At 41.4% G+C, this 19,506-nt stretch overlaps 1 protein-coding gene across 6 annotated transcripts in view; it reads left to right on the plus strand.

The window, feature by feature from the left end:
* The window catches only part of akap13 (A-kinase anchoring protein 13), a 188,219-nt gene that overhangs the window by 35,205 nt on the left and 133,508 nt on the right, over positions 1-19,506 (plus strand). For all 6 annotated transcript variants that reach the window (XM_036564915.1, XM_036564912.1, XM_036564917.1 and 3 more), the window contains exons 2-3: positions 4,463-4,506; positions 12,821-12,974. In XM_036564915.1, the coding sequence (XP_036420808.1) occupies positions 4,474-4,506; positions 12,821-12,974 (187 nt within the window). In that variant the 5' untranslated portion in view covers positions 4,463-4,473. The remainder of the gene's footprint in view (positions 1-4,462; positions 4,507-12,820; positions 12,975-19,506) is intronic.

A 19,506-nucleotide genomic window follows, 5' to 3' on the forward strand; every position in this document is an offset into this window, starting at 1 on the left:
TCACACTCTCTCACTCACTCACTCACTCACACTCTCTCTCTCTCTCAGGCCTGTGAATCAGACATTTGTGTTTGTAGCTGTCCATGTTCTCAGCTCAGGTCCGTCCTGACGTCCTGCAGATCCAGTAAAACAGCGAATTGATCCTGAAGGCCGGATTCTGTTTGTAGGTTTTTGTGATCAGTGTTGAGGTTTAAGGCTGGGCTGATGGAACCGGGATGGACAAGGTTCTTCTATGGTATTATGGTGGTTGTGAAGTGCACGAGGACATGGATTACTAGCTTATGCAGGGTAACGTAAGGTGGAGAGTAGTTGGCGTCTGAAGGAGGAGACGGCGGTGTTGGGGGTTCAGTGTGTCAGTTTCAGGTACTGAACTCTCCTCTTTCAAACTCTTAGGCACCTTTTAAGTGTAACGTTGCCAAAGCACATAAACGTCTAAACATTCTTTACAGAATTAATAGCTGTTATAGAATTAATGAATCATAGTGAAATAACAATAATCAAAAAGAAATAGATTAAATAAATAAGACAACAGGTGTTAAATAATAAAAATGATGGATAATATATTTAGCTTATTTACAGTGAGAGGTCTGGTGGCTGGTCTGTGGGGTCAGGATGTGGAGCGTGTTACTCGCTGTCCCTCAGACGGTGACATGTTGCCAAATATTTTGCAGTCAGAGATGCTGTGTTCCCTTCACCTCAGAAAACTGGTCATTTTTCAGATACAAATTCAAGATTTGGAAGAACGTTTTTAATTTTTTTTGGTAAATCGTCTTGTTAATCTTTAATTAAATTTAATTTTTTTGCAGTGAAGGAGAAAGTACAGCTCTCTCGCTTTCCCTCTCTCTCGCTCGCTCTCTCTCTCGCTTTCCCTCTCTCACTCGCTTTCCCTCTCTCTCGCTCTCTCTCTCTCGCTCTCTCGCTCACTCACTTGCGCTCTCTCGCTCTCGCTCTCGCGCTCTCTCTCTCTCTCTTGCTCTCGCTCGCTCGCTCTCTCTCTCGCTCTCTCGCTCTCTCTTGCTCTCTCTCTCACTCGCTTTCCCTCTCTCTCGCTCGCTCTCTTTCTCGCTCTCTCTCTCTCTCTCGCTCTCTCTTGCTCTCTCTCTCACTCGCTTTCCCTCTCTCTCGCTCGCTCTCTTTCTCTCTTGCTCTCGCTCTCTCTCTCACTCACTTTCCCTCTCTCTCGCTCTCGCTCTCCTTTGCTCTCTCTCTCTCTCTCTCTCTCTCTCTCTCTCTCTCTCTCTCTCTCTCTCTCTTGCTCTCTCTCACTCAGCTAATTTAACCACCTGCTGAGAAACGAGTGCTCCCACTGTTTATTTGTTTTTGTGTGGATGTGCTGATTCCTGAGGTTCTCTCAATGTTTTTGGGTGAACATTTTTGGCCAGGCTGTTTTCTGTGGGCTCGGCCGTTTCTCCTAGTCGGCTGAGGTGCTGTGCCCACTAACAAGTGGGCACCATGCTTGGCAGCTCACTGTGACATTCCAGAGACTGGCACCTTCACACGGCCGTGACGTCATTGGGTCAGTTGTCTGTGTGCGCGGCTGTATTAGGATGACTGTTGGCTGTTTTGTGTGAACAGCTCACTTCACGTTCTGTGGTCGCTGGTTTCGATGAACTCACACAGTGACATTTGGTTTCGTTACAGTTTGGTCATGGAGTTCACTGGAGTGGCCAGATGGCTTTGGTAGAAGATATTAAATCCCACATGTTGGGTTTTGGGGCAACAGTTCTGTTCACTCCAGGCTAGAGCACTCAGCGTACCTCTTGCGAAACGAAGTTCACGAGGGTTGCACAAGGCCGAAATCTTTCTGTGGTTTTGTTTCCCAGTCGCATGCACTCCAATACTGCAGGAGGCGCTATGACACTTTACAAATTCCATAACTACCAGAAAATAGTTCTATCAAATTTGTCATGGAGGTTTTTCCACTTATGACGGCCAACATTTGGATCTCTCCTGAGAGATGAGTGTCCATGTAATCTCAGTGATGAATCGTAAAGGTGTTGATACCTTCGTACCTGCTTTGAGAGCCACTCCTTTGTTGTCCATCCTGTTCATGCCACGCCTCTTTTGTACTGACCAATCACAGGCTTTGTCGTGTGGTGTTTTTGTCCGCAGCCCTTATGTGCGCGACATACCGCCGTCCACGGTTGTCCGTTTTCTCCATGCGTATGTCATATTGTTCGCTGAAGCCAGACAAACATCGTATCCGCAAAAATTATGCTGAGGCCTTAACTTTGTGCACATGGTCCACTACGTGTGAGGCAGCATGAGCTGGATGTGCTGTTCTCAGCGGAATCTGACTTTTCTTTCTTTTAAAAGGTAATACAGACTGTTTTTTTTAGGTATTTGACCCTTTAGCCACTAGTGTAGTGGTAGGTAGGTGTTTTTATTCTCTCATCATTTACCTCTTTTGACGAGTTTTCATATTTCACACTTGATATGTTAAAGCAAATGTTATTTCCATGACATACAGGCTTACAGTAACTAAGGCTAGAAGATTGTGTTTTTTATTAATCTCAGTTTGAAAGAGTGCAAATTTTCTTATAGAATTAATTGCCAACAGTGTTGTTTTATGTTTTCAATAGAGAAAATTTAACCTAATGACACAGATGTTGAGAACTGCCTGTAGAGGAGTTGAGATGCCCAGTCAGAAGCAGCTGATCACCCATGTTGTGTATATGTGACATCACAACCATCACAACTAACTAGTCTGACGCGCTCACTGTCAAAGCTTTATGCCAGAAAAAGTGGATATTCTGGTCTTCTTGGCCAAAAAACAGGCCTGGAAATTAATTTATAGAAAGTAATTGCATTTAAATCACAATTGCAGTGTCAGTGAGAAAAATCGCAATTATACATTTTCCCCAAATCATACAGCTCTAATAGAAACTGTGTTTATACTTTATACTGTGTTTGTAAGATATTTAGCCCCTTTAGCTTCTTTTAGTTGTTCATTCACACTGGCTGTGTTTACATGCAAAGATTTTTGCCAATCTGATTGAATACATTCTGATTATAGAATAAGACTGAAGTGTTTATGCTCACTCCACTCAACAATCTAATAAAAAAAACTCTTTATATTCAAACAACAGGTAATCCGATCCAAAATTATGCACATATGTAGAGAACCATTTAGTGTAGACGTTACCTTGACAACCAGCATCACGTGAGTCCAGTCAGAGTGAGATGAGCAGCAGTGAGCAGTGCTTGTGTTTTTAACAGCTTTAAAATGATGTCAGACTCAGGAAAACGTCCTTCACATGTCCTTATTAAAGAAGGCCGAGAGGAAGACGTCGTGTTCTGAGACACATAAGCTGGACGTCCGTCCCACCGCCGTCTTTTAAAGATCAGAGCATAAACTTCGTCTCCTCTGCAGACCAGTTTCTGCTCCGCCATGTTGAGCGGTATAAACTTTCACTCTGACGCGACGAATATGATCAGAACGGACTTAAACTTTCAGATAGGGAATGTAATCAGATACAGGCGTTTACATGGATATTATTCTTCTATTTAACTGATTATTTATAGAATTACCCACCTCGATCAGTCGGATAGAAACTGTATTCTGAATGGCCTCAGTCGGACTAACTATTCCGACTGAAGTGTTTACGTGGACGTATTCTATCACCTCTCCTGTTAATACATGCTGTGCAATATATCATAACCTGCTACTGTAATAACGTTCACTATGCACTTCAGACTGTAAACACTGCTGATGTTCATAGTTATGCTTTTATTCATTGTGTTGTAACCACCTCATAGCACTTAGTGCAACACCTGCTCTCACGTAAATACAACAAATCTGTCTTATATGCTTTGTAAAGATACAACAGATATACTTTTATTCCTATTCTTTTATAGTTTACTTTAGTATGTGTCTATTTTTCTATTTCTGCCTAATTTGTGGTTTTTTTTTTCACTCCTATTTTATTTCTGCCTAATATATTTAATTAATTAATAAGTTTATGTGCAGTTATGTGTGTATGTATGTATGTACGTATGTGTATGTGTGTATGTATATATGTATATTTTCTATATATATATATATATATATGATATATATATATATGTATGTGTATATATGTGTTGTGTGTGTGTGTGTGTGTGTGTGTGTGTGTGTTTCTGCTGTAACACTGCATTTCCCCTTCAGGATCAATAACGTTCTATCTATCTATCTATCTATCCATCCATCGTGTTGCTGTAGGAGTTCCTAAGAAGGCACAATAGGCCCACCAATCCATCACTGCACCACTGCTTTGAAATGTTTTCCTAACATTACCAATCGCTATACGCTGAAACTCTTTGAAACTCTTTTAAACTTGCTTTGATCTCTGAGTTGTTCTTGCTCTCTGTGTCCTCCTGCACTGGTTTGAGGTTACATCATGATAAGAGTGCAGTACAAATACATTTGGAGTCTCAGAGCAATTTCATATGGCTGACATTGTGCATTTTCTTCTTTCTACAGTGGCCGATGCCATGAAACTCAATCCGCAGCAAGCTCCCTTATATGTAAGTATATATATTTCTTTTGCTGTCATTCTTTCAGAGTGGAGTTCAGCTCTTTAACAACAATGAGGTTGTTCTGCATAAGACATTTGTTTGGGCTGTTGCAGGAATGGTCTTTAGGGAGGAGTGTTATTAGTCCACGCTCTGGTGGTTCAGCTGCATGCATGAAGGGCGAGGACGTGTGTGATTTGTGTGTAGGGTGGGAGTGACCAGTGGGCTGGGTAATTCCATATTACTGTTTTGTTGCACGTCAGGCAGTTTTTAATTAGATTAGTAAGGTGCTCAGGGCGCACAGTGTGGGAAGGGATGCTGAACCCAAGACACAACAGCACTGCTATGAGATTATGCACAAAGCCGGCTTCTGTGATGCAGCTGACCAGTGTAAAGTGGACTAGGTCATGTGACTTACACATGCATGCCATGTTTTCATGCTGATGTGCTGCCGTGGGTGGTGTGCAGTCGCTGAGAAACTGGGTGTCAAGGGCAAAGTCTGATGTCATAGGAAAAAGAGTCAAGAATGAAGGGAGGAGTCTGGAGTTGAAGGCTGATAGTTTGGGGCAGAAAGCTGTGGGTAGAGATTGAGGGAGAGAGTCTGAGGTTGTGAGTTGAGAATAGGGGGGTCTGAAAGTCTGGAGTCTGGGGGGGGTCTGAAAGTCTGGAGTCTGGGGGGGGGGCTGAAAGTCTGGAGTCTGGGGGGGGCTGAAAGTCTGGAGTCTGGGGAGGGGGGCTGAAAGTCTGGAATCTGGGGGGGTGACTGCAAGTCTGGAATCTGGGGGGGGTGTGACTGCAAGTCTGGAGTCTGGGGGGGGGACTGCAAGTCTGGAGACTGGGGGGGGACTGCAAGTCTGGAGTCTGGGGTGTCTTAGAATCTAGAGTCTGGGGGCTGAGAGTCAGGCTGCTGAGAGTCTGGAGTTGGGTCAGAGACTCTGGAGTGGGGGGTCGGGAGGCCTGGGGACCTGAGGATCTGAGAGTCTGGAGGGAGCAAGTCTGGGGGCCTGAGTGGCTGAGTCAGGCTGCTGCTAAGGGGCTGAGAGTCAGGGAGCCTGAGAGTCTGGAGTTGAGGTAGAGAGTCAGGGCGGAGAAAATCTGGGGGCCTGAGGGCCTGAGAGTCAGGCTGCTAAAGGGCTGAGTGTCTGGAGTGGGGGGCCTGAGAGTCTGTGTGCCTGAGAGCCTGAGAGGCTAGAGTAGGGGCAGAGAATCGGGTTGGAGGAAGTCTGAGGGGCATCTGAGTCTGGAATCAGGGGCAGAGAGTCAGGAGTCGGGGGCAGTCTTGGGGAGAAAAGGATGGAGTCATAGGTGGAGACTGAGGAAGAGAGTCTGGGGTCGGGGGTAAAAGTCCTTGGGAGGAGAGTCTGAAGTTGAGGGAAGCAAGTTAAGAATTTAAAGAGTAGTAGAAGAGTCAAGTGTTCCATCACAGAATTGGAGCTGAAGCCAAATACTGCTGAAAAGCTGCAGTGTGCTTCATGATGCTGGGTGTTAGTGCTTCAAGACTACAGGCTACAGAGAAACGTGATAAAGCTGTGTGTGCTGGTGGGAAGTTACTGGATTGTCTGTGTCGGAGTGGTTTGAGTCAAAATCCAGTTTTGTTTGTGTTTTGTTATTGTTAGTTAGGTGTAAACTTTAGGTTAAATGTTTGTTTAGGGTTAGAACTATGTTAGAGGTTCACTATGATGTAGGTCTTGATAAATGTGTGTGCGTGTGTGTGTGTGTGTGTGTCGCGCGTGCGTGCGTGTGTGTGTGTGCATGTACGCGTGTGCTGCTTTGCATGTGCACGTTGCAGGTGGTTGGACTGATAACATTCACTGAGCATACATGACTTACAGTCTAAAAAGATCAGTGGAAAAACAATACGAACAGAAAACCCACACAGTCTCTCTCTCTCTCTCTCTCTCTCTCTCTCTCTCTCTCTCTCTCTCTCTCTCTCTCTCTCTCTCAGAATGGTAGAATGTGGTTTTGTTTCTGGTTAGAGGAAGTCTCGGTGTTCCTGCATTAGCAGGTGTAAGCAGCGCTCATCACGTCGTCGTTATCTGAGTGCTAATTAAAAATGCAGCAGTGCTGGCGGGTTGATTTATTCCTGCAGCTGTGAGAGGCGGATGTGGGGCGTTTGTGTGGGCGTGTTGAGCCACATTATGAAACTTTGCTCTGTGTTTGTTGTGTCCTCCCTGTTTTGTTGCTTGAAATTAATTAGATGGTGTGCAGAATCGTTTAAAATGAAAAAAAGTCAGTGTTTTCCGAACTCATTAATGAGGCGTTGCTGCTCTTTGGGCTCAGTTGACATTTCAGAGGACAGTTACTGTGAACATAATTATTTGGTGGATCATCACTGATGGATGCATTTTGAATGGTTTTGTGACCCAGGAAGGTCAAATTGTGGCCAGTGAGAGGAAGTGCAAGGTATGTGTTTCTAATAAAGTGGCCAGTTGGTTGAAGCCCAAGGAAGGTGTTTCTAATAAAGTGGCCAGAGAGAGAGGACATGCAAGTAGAATGTGGGTGTTTCTAATAAAGTGGCCAGTGAGTGGAAGTCCAAGGTATGTGTTTCTAATAAAGTGGCCAGTTGGTTGAAGCCCAAGGGGGGTGTTTCTAATAAAGTGGCCAGAGAGAGGAAGTGCATGTAAAATGTGGATGTTTCTAATAAAGTGGCCAGTGAATGGAAGTGCAAGGTATGTGTTTCTAATAAAGTGGCCAGTTGGTTGAAGCCCAAGGGAGGTGTTTCTAATAAAGTGGCCAGAGAGAGGAAATGCGAGTAAAATGTGGATGTTTCTAATAAAGTGGCCAATGAGAGGAAGTGCAAGGTAGTAGTTTCTAATAAAGTGGCCAGTGAGAGGAAGGGCAGGGTGGGTGTTTCTAATAAAGTGGCCAGTGAGTAGAGGCGCAAGGGAAATGTTTCTAATAAAGTGGCCAGTGAAAGGAAGGGCAGGGTGGGTGTTTCTAATAAAGTGGCCAGTGAGTGGAAGCACAAAGGAGGTGTTTCTAATAAAGTGGCCAGTGAGAGGAAGTACAAGGGTGTTTCTAATAAAGTGGCCAGTGAGAGGAAGCACAAAGGAGGTATTTCTAATAAAGTGGACAGAGACTCTGCATCTATAAACAGTAGCGTGAGACAGCCGGCAGGAATGGATGTGTGACTGAGAAACAATTTAAGAGCCAAATATGGGGGAAAATCTTATTTTCTCACAAAAATGCATTGAACGTTAACGTGTACATTGATTTACCATAAAGCACATTACATTTAAAGACTCATTGCCCAAGATATGTAAACTGAAAGACAAAATTGTGTGCTGTTTAAATGAATATGCTTACACATTTGACTCAAATGAGCTCAGCTTACTGTATTTTAGTATGATTGTGAGGCAGCTGTGTTCATATTGGATTGTGGGAATTGTAGTTTTTCCCCGAGATGAGCTACAGTATGTTATGTTACAGTGAGCTGTATGTCTTATTGAATGCTCCTCCTGCTGGGTGGTCTGTCTCATGGCTGTCTTTATGCTGTGTTTATGTTTTTGACCTCCTCCAGCACCTGCTCTCCGTATCGGGCTGCTGCGGTCTAAAAGTGTCCTGTAGCTCCACGAGCATGCAGGCTATCTTCAGCAGGAGCTTATTGAGGCGCTGCACGTTGCTTTCTGTGTTCAGACCTCGTCAGCGTGCTGAGACAGACTCTGATATAGCCCAGTGAGTTATCTGACGTGTCCTCAGATGACCTTAGATTTTTAGTGCAGCCAGCTGTTTCTGTTGGTCATTTGGTCTGTATTTTGAAAGCCCTGCCTCCTCCTGTTGCACGCATCAGTGGGAAGCCAAGTCTGCTTCCAATAAATAGCAGCGATGCTCTGAAACTGCAGCAAACATTTTGGCTGCTAATTTGCATAAACGTGTGGGTTTACATTTATTTGTACTTTTGGAATGTAATCAGAAAAAAAAACAATTAAAAGCAGAACAATTGAGAAGTCTCCTCTTTCAGGATGTCTTTGTAGCCACTGTTAGTAGTTTTCATTGCTATTGGTTTTTGACCCAAACTGTTCTGTGTTTCTCTACTAAATAGGTTCTGGTGCACAAATGCTTAAGAGTCTACATTTAGCATGTACCCAATTTTGACCCAGGGTATGGACAACAGGAGGATTATGGGGTGTGCAGCAGATTTAGGATCCTCCTTTGAGGCCCCTTTAAGGATTTTTCCGTTTTTTGTCTCTAATCCAAATAAAGTGATTAAGATTAGAGAGAGCATTGATCTGACATTGGATAATGTGGATGCACCAAAATTATCAGTTCTTGGTATGGTCTGCTAGGTTTTAGGATGGGTTAGTAGGTTTTTGGCTAGTTTGGTAGGTTTTGGGATGGTAGTTCTTGGTGTGATTTGGTAGGGTTTGGGATGGTTTGTGAGGTTTAGGGGATGGTAGTTTTTTTTTGTATGATTTGATAGGGTTTGGGATGGTTTTGGTTGGTTTTGGGATGGTAGTTCTTGGTGTGATTTGGTAGGGTTTGGGATGGTTTGTGAGGTTTAGGGGATGGTAGTTTTTTTTTGTATGATTTGATAGGGTTTGGGATGGTTTTGGTTGGTTTTGGGATGGTAGTTCTTGCTATGGTTTGGTAGGCTTTGGGATGGTAGTCTTTGCTATGGTTTGGTAGGCTTTGGGATGGTAGTTCTTTGTATATTTTGGCAGTTCTTAGTGTGATTTATAGGTTTTCAGATGGTTTGGTAAGCTTTGACATAGTAGTTATTTGTATGATTTGGTAGGTTTTGGGATTGATGGGAAGATTTGAGGATGGTTTGGTGGGTCTTGGTGTGGTGTGGTAGTACGTAATGTGGTTTGGTAGTTTTCAGTGTGGTTTGGAAGTTTTTTGGGATGGCCATTCATTGTGTGGTTTGGTAGGTTTTGATAGTTTCTTGGGAGGTTTGGTAGTTTTAATTTGGTAGATTTAGGCATGGTTTGGCAATTTTTGGGACGGTCATAAAAGGTACTTTCAGTTTCCGACTGAAAGAGAAAAACAGACAAAAATTTTGTTCAAGGAAACAAATATTACATGGGCTTTAATTGAACCGTCTGAATCTAAGTCTTTACAAATAATTTTTTGCAGTAATAAAAAAGGCAATTAAAATGCTGTTTATTTGTTCTCCTGCGCTGGTCAGCAGATACTTTCAAACAGTTTAAGTAGCAAATCATTGGTGAAAATATTGCCCTACTTCATTTTGTACAAGGAACATTAGAGGCATCGAAAAGTGAACTCATGCCGTCTCTGATCCGGATACACACCGTGATGTAGATCGGGTCATGTTTCCTCGCTTTAAGGAGGTTTATGAGGAAGGCCGTCATTCATCTGTTGAATTGAGAGACTCCTACATTGTGTGTTTTTGGTTGTGTTTAGATGTGGACACCTGCGTAAAGAGCAGCCCTGTGAGGAAGTCTTGGTGTGTCTGGTCCGATCTCTCCTCATTCAGACTCTGTGCTGTCTGTGTTTATATCTCTGGTGTCTGATGATGATAAAGATGATAAAACTGCAGTAAACACCATTTATCTGTCCTCAAATAACCAACGTCCCCAAAAGCTCACGGTGTTATAAATCAGTGGTTCTCAGTGTGGAGGTGTGAGATGGTCATTTATACATATTTGGGAGAATCACTGTTACCCAAAATCCCTCACATTCCAGGCCAGTGAAATGATGAGTGTCTGCATGAATGAAAGCTCATTTGCAGATTGGAGGTAAAGAAGGTCTCTTACTACTGCAGTGGGTAGCGCTGCTTAGCCAAACAGCTAAACTAGCAGCTTACAAAGCAGGATCCTCTTAATCGATATCCACAGCACCTCTCTCAGTACTCCAGACTCCAGGTTTCAGCAGGGCTCTTCGGTAACACTGCAGAAAATGAACGTTCTTTCTGGTCAGAAACTTGAGAACAAATATGCTTTGGTAGTTCTTGGTGTGGTTTGCTTGTCCTTGTTATGGATTGGTTGGTTTTGGTTTGATAGTTCTTAGTATGGCTTGGGTTTTTAACTTGCCAGTTTTTGGGGTGGTTTGGTAGTTTATGGAATTGTAGTTTATTGTATGCTTTGCCAATTTTTGGGATGATTTGGTAGCTTTGAACTAGTTGTTTCTGGTGTGGTTTGGTAGGTTGTGGGAGTGTACTATTTGGTATGCTTTGGAAGTTTTTTGAATGGTTTGGTAGTTTTGGAATGGTAGTTCTTGGGTGATTTAGAAGGTTTGGTAGTTTCTGAGGTGGTTTTGGGATGGTAGTTCTTGGTGTGGTTTGGTAGGTTTTGGGAGTGTACTTTTTGGTACGCTTTGGACGGTTTTGGGATGGTAGTTCTTGGGTGATTTGGAAGGTTTGGTAGTTTTGGCATGGTAGTTCTTGGTGTAGTTTGGTAGAAAGAGCATAGAATATCCACCTCGCGCTGCACCACAGTGTTTTAAAGCCGGACATCATATAAGGACGGATTCAGGACTAACGTTACACTTTAAAAGAAAACAGATTTTGAGACAAATATTTACTTTTGTGCTTCTTAAAGTTGCGAACAGGACATTGACATCATCCAACTTGATTGGCAGGCGCAGTAGGAAACTAGCCTAGCTCAGGCGTAGCGGTAAATCGAGTGCATCCTGGTCATGGACTGCTTTTCTGATTTAAATAGTTTTTTCTTCACACCCCTCGTTACGTAACACACATTCAGGAACAGAGACGACACTCGCAGACGCATCATGGATGTTTAGTTTGGAAAATTACTGAGTGTGTTACTTATCCACACTGAGGGGAGGGTCAGTTAGAGTCTGCACACAAACACAATCAGTGCTGAAACACAGAGCTAACCCTGTAATTAAAAGGGGGCGGGGACGGGGGGGGGTACTGGGGGGGAGGAGTAATGACTGTTTATCCAGAGTCTGCATGTGTGGGGGGGCTGCTGTTAGTGTGTGTTAGCCACTCTATGATGTCTCTTTATGTCCAGGTGTTGATTGTTTTGTTATTTATTGTTTGTTTATTGTTGATGGTGTCATTTTCTTTACAGAAAGACCTTTTGAGGGTCCCTTTGTTTATTTTTGTTTTTGTTTTTGTTTTTTTTAAGCACGGTAAGTGGAGTCAGTCTCAGCCTGTAAATACTCTGCTAAATATATCTGTCTAATAGCAGGAGAAACAGGTCAGAAGTTTGGACACGTCTCATAGAATGTTCTCCTTGTTTTTACTGCTTTCCACATTTTAGAATAAGTGAAGACATCAAACCACAAAACACATATGGAAATATATATATCGAGCAAAAAGGTGTTAAACTAATCCAAACTGTCTTTTATTATAGATTCTTCAGTCCTACCTGGTCTTGTTTTGTAAATAAATTCATGCATAGGCTTCAACTTGAAAGTTGTTTGTTTTCAAGCATTTAATCCTAATCATCCAATCATTTTCTTTCAGATTATGAAGTATATACATTTTAATCAAGGTCCAGATTTTGACTATATGGATACAGTATTGGGCAAAAGTCAGAGAACACTTTTTATTTATTTAATTTCCAGTCAAAACAGCCATTAAGTACAAGCTGTTCAGGGTTTATGATATTTTTGAGGAGATCAGATACAAGATCCAAGAAAATTAAGTGGAAAAAACAGGACTTTTCAAAAATGATTTAAAAAGGAGAAAATGGGGCTCCTAACAACCACCTGGAAGAGCTGGTGGACACCAAAACTGCCCCCATCAGATAAACAGCACTTAAAGCTTTCATCTCTGAGAGAGAGGAGAAAATCAAGCTGCTTCAGATCTGAAAACATCCACAGGTGTTTCTGTCCATCCTTCCACTGTGAGAAGACGACTCAGCGCTGTGGGTCTGAAAGGATGTGTAGCTGATCAAGAAGAACCTCACTGAGAAAAGGAGACGGACACACCAAACAAAGAAGCTGAACAATGGACTGACCACCCCAGAGCCCAGACCTCAACACCACTGAATGTGTTTGATTACTTCAGAAAATGATCAACCAGCTTCTAAGACTGAACTTTGGAGGTGTGTCTGCAGATTCTTTGAGGAACTGAAAGTGAGTCTCCTGAAAAGAACTCAAGTACTTGAACTGGAAAATGAAACCAACTTCTAAGACTGATTTTTAAAAACAATGCAAGTCTCCCAAAAAATATTAAACAAATCTTCTGCTGTTTTGATTGGAAGTTAAATAAATGAAGGGGGGTCTCTGACTTTTGCACAATACCTATTAATTTTTTTGCTGTTTCTGGAAAAACTCATCTCAACTCTTTCTTGGAGTTTCATGTTGGGTAAAACATTAAAAGCCGCAGTGAAAGTTGTTCTCTCGTTGTGACGAGTTCTAAAGAGGCACGTTTGTGTCCTGCTCTGTCCTGCAGGGTGAGTGTGTGTTGACAGTCCAGCTGAGTGAGGAGGAGTACGTGGAGGACGAGGAAGATGTGGAGTTTTACCTGCTGTTCGCTGGAACCACCCAGAGACACCTGACCACCACGCTGAGGGTCAGCCATGTTACACTGCAGGCTGTGTGTCCAGGTGAGTAACACACCTGTAGTGGACTCGCTGGGCTACAGGTGAGATGGAAAAGAAAATGCATGTCTGGGGCGACTTTTGGTGCTGGATTGCAGCAAAATCCACTGCAAAAAAGGGAGCTAGGCCTGTGAAGATCAACTGGCATGCAAATAATAGCAGTTTACAGTATAATCGTCTGGTTTTCTTGCTTGTCTGCAGCTGAAGTTCCAGCCTAAAGTGGCTGTGTTGGCTGGTTAGCTGATTCCTAGCTGTTGATAGGTAATAGCTGTGTAGTAACTGATGACAGAAGGTATTTTAAGCTGAAATTTTAAGTGCTCTATACTTATATAAAATATTTAGCCTTTTTTCATTTGGAATTTTTTGATCATTTTCATCAAACAGAATGTATTATAATGTGCCACTGATACACACTCTGATTTCTCTGCTATCTCTCCTTCTGGACGAATGAGTTGAGTGGCGTCCAGTCATATTGTTGATGTGTAGTTTTGTGGCACGCCCACAGTTACACACTCGCAGGGAAAAATACAATAAAATATGTTTTTTAAATGTAGTATAATGTTAATGAAGTAAAAAGTAAAGATGAATCTGTTTTATACAAGTTCCTCAGTGTGTCTGATATTTTAAGCATCGTTTTAAGCCCTGCAGCCCTTTGTGACATGGTTTCCCCTCCAAATGGAGAATGAGCCAAAAAGGCTTTGGATTTTTTGCCCCTCTGGCAAAATTTGAACTGGTTTGAACGACTTTGAGTCTCGAGAAAAACCATCGTGATGACTCAGATCTGGTGAAACTGAACGTCAGCACAAACACCGTCCGACCAAACGGCCTCAGACCAAACGCAGGCCTGGTCGAGCACAGACTGGTTCATATAACTTAGAAAACTATTATGTATCTCGATATAAATGCCAGTATAACATTTCCAGTTTTTTCTGGCGGTGTTTGTGCTGACGTTCAGTTTCACCAGATCTGAGTCATGACAATGGTTTATCGAGACTCAGTCATTTAGCTTGAGGAATGATGCCGTTCTGACTCGGAGGTCTAAGGATGTCCTAAAATGAACCCCGTAGCCCCGCCTAGTGCTAATTAACATATATTTGCATGTTGGTCAGTTTGAAAACTAAATCGAAAAGTGGAAAATGTAAAGTAAAAGTCCAGCAGGTGGCGCTGACGTTCGTTTGCATTTGCCTTTTCATTCTGACACCTAAAGCGTGTCCGCGCCGAAAACCGAATCACAAACCGTCACTTTGCTGTTGATTTATCAGTTTTGCATTTTCATTTTGTCAGATCTGCAGCCGGTCGCTGTGAATAAGAAATAAGAACGTAAACATAAACACTGCATTCTGATTTCAGTTTTGACTCGTATTCTGCATTTCATGGAGAAAAGCCAAAGTGAAGCCTGGATTTTCTTTTCTCTGTTAGCTTTTCCATTTTAGATACAGCCATGAAAAACCAGAATAACGACTAAAATGAAATGAAAAACAGCTGTTTTACATTTATTTTTATTTTTGTCACAAATGACTCGTGCTCATGTGAAAAATGAAATTGAAATATAGGTATTTCATTTCATTTTCAATTTTGGCAGGATATTTGCGCAGATGTTTGGAAAAAGAAATGGCAAAACGAGGTTTGCATTTACATTTTTATTGTTTTCATTTTCATTTCTTTTTTGGCTGGATTTGCCTCCCATACGGACACCACTGTAAAACAAGTCCAGTACGGTAGTTGTTGTTGTTCCTCGTCGGACTCCTTGAAAACAGTGTTTCCAAACAGCTGAATTGGTTTTACGTTTCGTTTGATTGTCTTCTTATTGTTTGTTTTCTTGTGTTTCTTGTGTACAAGCTGCTCTGTTGTTTTATTGTCTTAAATCTACTTTCTAAACCATGAGGATCGTTTTGTTGCTTTTTATTCTGCTCGGCTACTTTGAAAATGAGGATCCCCTCCATGTAAACCTGAGATATAATAATGACTTAATGACGGCTGCTTCTGTGTTTAGCTGTGCTAATGTACTGTAGTCCATGTTTATAGATCACCGTGAGTCATACAGAGTCAGAAACCACATAATCATGTCTATTAGAGACACTGAACTCTTTTGAGACGAGTGATTTAGTCCCAGGTCTAAGTCTGTTCCAGTCCTCGTTGGCTACATGAGCCTCTAGGTTTGTGTGGTCACTCTCTGTCCTCAGTGATCAGTCACGATGCGAAACAGTGTCTGTATTCAGTCAGCTTTAATAACGATTCATCTCAAAGAGAGTCTGACAGTAGATTAGTTAAATCAGGTGGCGTCTGGTCCAGCTGTGTTGTCTAGTCGAAGCCCTGCTGGGTGACGGAGTTTTTCGGTGGTGCAGTACAGAAGCGGATTAAGGCTCTTCTCTCAGTTTCAACGCGTAAGATGTTAAAATGTTAATCTAACTGCATTTTAAAGGAGTTGTTTGAAAAATAAATATTAGGCCCAGGACCACTTATCTATTTATAATAATCAATCAACCTTTATTTAAACTCTGAATACATTGAGGGAGACCCCCATTTACAATATAGCTGAGTAAGACAGGAATCTGGGATTGAGAAGTTGTACAGTAAAAAAATAATCAAATGTTATGATGAAATAATAAAAATCATAATAGAAAAATGTAATAATAAGAAGTTACCAATAAACCGTTAAATCAGTAAACCATTACACTTACAATAATAACTTATCAAGTATCAAGTAACAGATCAGATAAGGACAAAACAAATAAAACGTAAATTAATGAAATAAGAATTGACAATAATAAAATAAAAAGAATACTAATAAAAGAAATAAAGAATAAAAGGAATGATAAAAAGTAAAGAAATAAAAAGTACAAAAATAAAAGTAAAACAATAGCTAAAACACCAAAATTCATATTAAAAGTTCAGGAAAATCAGGTAAAACAGTTGCAGGCAGTGTGGAGGTTCAAATATAGTGAGTGTGACTCGCCTTCTCATGCCTTGAGCTGCTTCCTGTCTGATGAGCCTCGACCCAAAGAAGCAGCTTAATAGAGCTGAAAATACTGAGTTAAGATGTAACATAAGAGTCCTGAAAACACCAGTGACCACAATCTGTGACAAATGAATTTATAAAATACATATTTTTTAAATGTAGTATAACGTTAATGATATAAAAAGTAAACATGAATCTGTTTTATACAAATTCCTAAGTTGAACCTCTTAAAAATATTGTTTTATATTAAAAATTGTTGAAAGGTTTTGTGACGAGTTTTATATATGCGACTATGAACCAGGATAAAAAAGAAAAATCAAAGAATCATAAGGGAAAAGTGTTATTTGATCTTAGGTCAACTCTGCAAATGTACATACAGGCTTTTGGAGCTGTGTCTAATATTTTAAGCGTCTTTTTAAGCCCTGCAGCCTTTGTGACACGGTTTCCCCTCCAAATGGAGAACGAGCCATAAAGGCTTTGGATTTTTTGCCCCTCTGGCAACATTTGAACTGTCCTACCTGCAGAATACCTGTTGGCTTTAAATGATAGAAAAGAATCTGTATTTATTGAGCATTTTTGCACATATTTTCACTTTTTTTTTTTTAATTGTCCCAACCCCAAAAACTCACCCAAATCCCCCCATTTCTTAAATGTAGGCAAGGCAAGTTTATTTGTAGAGCACCTTTCATACAGTACCTGTCATTCAAAGTGCTTTACAAATGAGAAAATAGTCAGAAAATAGAGTTGTTTAAAAAAATAAAAAATAAGCGAGAGTAGAAATTTAAAACATGATTAAAACAAGGACTACTAGTGTTTTTTAATCAGCCAAGACATGTTTGGTGCCTGAAGTTTGCTTCTATAGTTTAAGCCCTGGAGCTATGAGGCTAATTTTAGCTAACAAGTACCCCACCAGTTTGCATGGTGCTAACTGCATGCCTAAATCATCACATGCTCACTTCAAAGCGTTTGAAGTTGTTCGGTATCTCTAACAGACCTGATTATGTCTGACACTGTATGACTCACTGTTACCTATAAACATGGACTAAGTTATGGTTAAAATTGAGGCTCCTACTGTTTTAAGCTATGCTAATGAACTTTAGTCCATGTTTATAGGTAATAGTGAGTCAAACAGAGTCAGAAACCACATAATCAGGTCTATTAGAGATATTAATAATAATTTGGTGGGCTAATCAGCCTCATAGCTCCAGTGCTAAAACTAAAGAAGCACTCTTCAGACACCAGACACGACTCGGTCTGAACGGAACCCGCGTTGTAGCGTGTTCTGGTGGTGTATGTGGGTTTTAAACATGCTGCTGTGAGATGAAATATGTTGCTGAAGTAGCAGAAGCTGCGTGTTCGTATGAAAACATGCTCAGTGTGTGGATCGGTGTGATGTTCCTGGCAGCGCTCTCAGGACAGTCAACATTATTAATGCGTGCGTTTTTCTCCCTCAGCACATTTCGCTCTCGTACGAGGCCCTCGGTTTCCAAATCGTGGAAATAAAGCAGTTCTTGCGGGAACATTTCATGATAATTATATCTGTCTGGGCTGCTGGCAGTCAGCTCTGCGTTGTTTTTCTGTGTTTTTTTGTATAAAAGGCTCACTTTATGAAGCAGCTTCACACTGCAGAGCTAATCTGAGTAACAGGACGCTGTTTAACCCTTTAACGATGACAAGCCTGGAGTTATTTGGAGGCATAATTTCTGACTCGTAAAACCAAGAGTTAGGCCCAGTCCCATTTCACCCCTCGCCCCTACCACTGAGCCCTGAGCCCTCTGTTTTGTGTGTTCTCATCTAGGAGTAGGGTGTCCTGATTCCTGTTGAGATAGAGGGGGAGGGTGAAGTGTTGGGGCTACATGACCCTCCAAACAGAGGTTTTTCAGAGACTCCAAACAGAGAGTTATAAGGAAAAAAGAAAAACCAGCAAGATGGAGAACAAGAGACCAAAGAAGCCCACAAATGTGAGAATTTTCTCTGTTAGAAATTACAATAACCATCATATTATCTTAGTTTAATGTTGTTTCAGTGTATTAAGGTCGTTTTCATCGTAACACGCATTAAAAATCACTAATAGTATGCTAATGTCTCGGTAGCTAGCTAACTAACTTTCCCGTTCCACCTTAAATAGTCCAGCAGTTCTGACACCTGAAGCGCCAGAATGTAACTGCTGCACCATTTAAGGTGGAACGGGACAATTTAAACAAGAAGCTGGTGAATATCTGACTTCAGCTTCATATCACTGAAGAATTAGTGGTGGGTGATAATAAATAATTGCCCCCCTCTTTGAAGTCATATGATGCCCTAAATGTAACTAAAGCCCAGCAGTGAGGAGCTGAACTTTACCCTCCTCTGCTGTCACTGCAGACTGGCAGGGTCGCCTACAGAGCAGCGCTGGTAGCTGTTAATGAAGTGATGCTCTTTTTATCTGAGGGTCTCATTTCAGAGGAAGATTTCAACCACTACAACTTGTATCTCAATTCCAAAGGGGTTAGGGTGACACTCGAAAACAAGGGGTAGGGGTAAAAAGAAGAAATGGGACTGGGCCTAAGTCAAGTTACAGTTATATAGTGCTTTTTATGACAGGCGTTGTCACAAAGCAGCGTTACAGAAAAATCAGAGTCTGAGCCCCCATGAGTGTCGCCACTGGCGACAGAGGCAAGAAAAACTCCCTAAAAGCAAGAGGAAGAAACCTTTAGAGGAACCAAGACTCAAAAGGGGAACCCATCCTCCTCTGGTCGACACCGGATAGCAAACAGCTTTAGTATAAAATATTATAATACAAAACAGGGAAAACAGGCAGAGCAATGGTTAATTAGATAGTCTGAGTTTATGCAGCAGCAGCAGGAGGGTCTGTTCATGCAGGTGACGTTTGCACATCGTTGTACAGCGTAAAGCTCCATAGTGGTCAAACTGGTCCAGAAGGCTGGTGAGCAGTGGCACCCGATCAAGGCAGAAGGAGCAACAGCATCAGACCCACAGGATGGGCAGTTGTTCTATATAGTTCTTCTATATAGAACCATTTGCATGCTTAAATGGTTCTTTGCATGATGAAATGGTTTTTCAGATTGATTGAGAACGTGTTGTATATGGTTCTGTGTATAGAACCAAAAAGGATTCTTCTTCTGTTATGATGTCAAGCTTGTATACAATGGCAGAACCCATTTTGGTGCTATATACAGAACCATATACAACACATTCTCCTTCAATCTGAGGAACATTTCACCATGCAAAGAACTTTTTATGCATAAATGGTTCCATATAGAACCTATGGTTCTAAAAATAATTGCCTTTACTGAAGAACCATCTTTTTTTGGAAGTGCATACCACATCGGTGTTTGTAAATATGCCCTTTAAAAAAATGTTTTTTTTCAAGGGTTCTTTTAGTAAAGACACATGGTTCCATTTGGAAGCACTAACACTCAAAGAACCTTTTGAAATCGTTCTTCAGATTGATGGACAATGTGTTATATATGGTTCTATATAGAATCTTTTAGAAAAGGTTTCTAAGTAACACAGAAAAGAGTTCTTTTATTACAAGCTTGACATTGTAACAATAGAAGAACCCTTTTTGGTGCTATA

The sequence above is a fragment of the Colossoma macropomum genome, unplaced genomic scaffold (genome assembly GCF_904425465.1).
Source record: "Colossoma macropomum unplaced genomic scaffold, Colossoma_macropomum, whole genome shotgun sequence".
Lineage (NCBI taxonomy): Eukaryota > Metazoa > Chordata > Actinopteri > Characiformes > Serrasalmidae > Colossoma > Colossoma macropomum.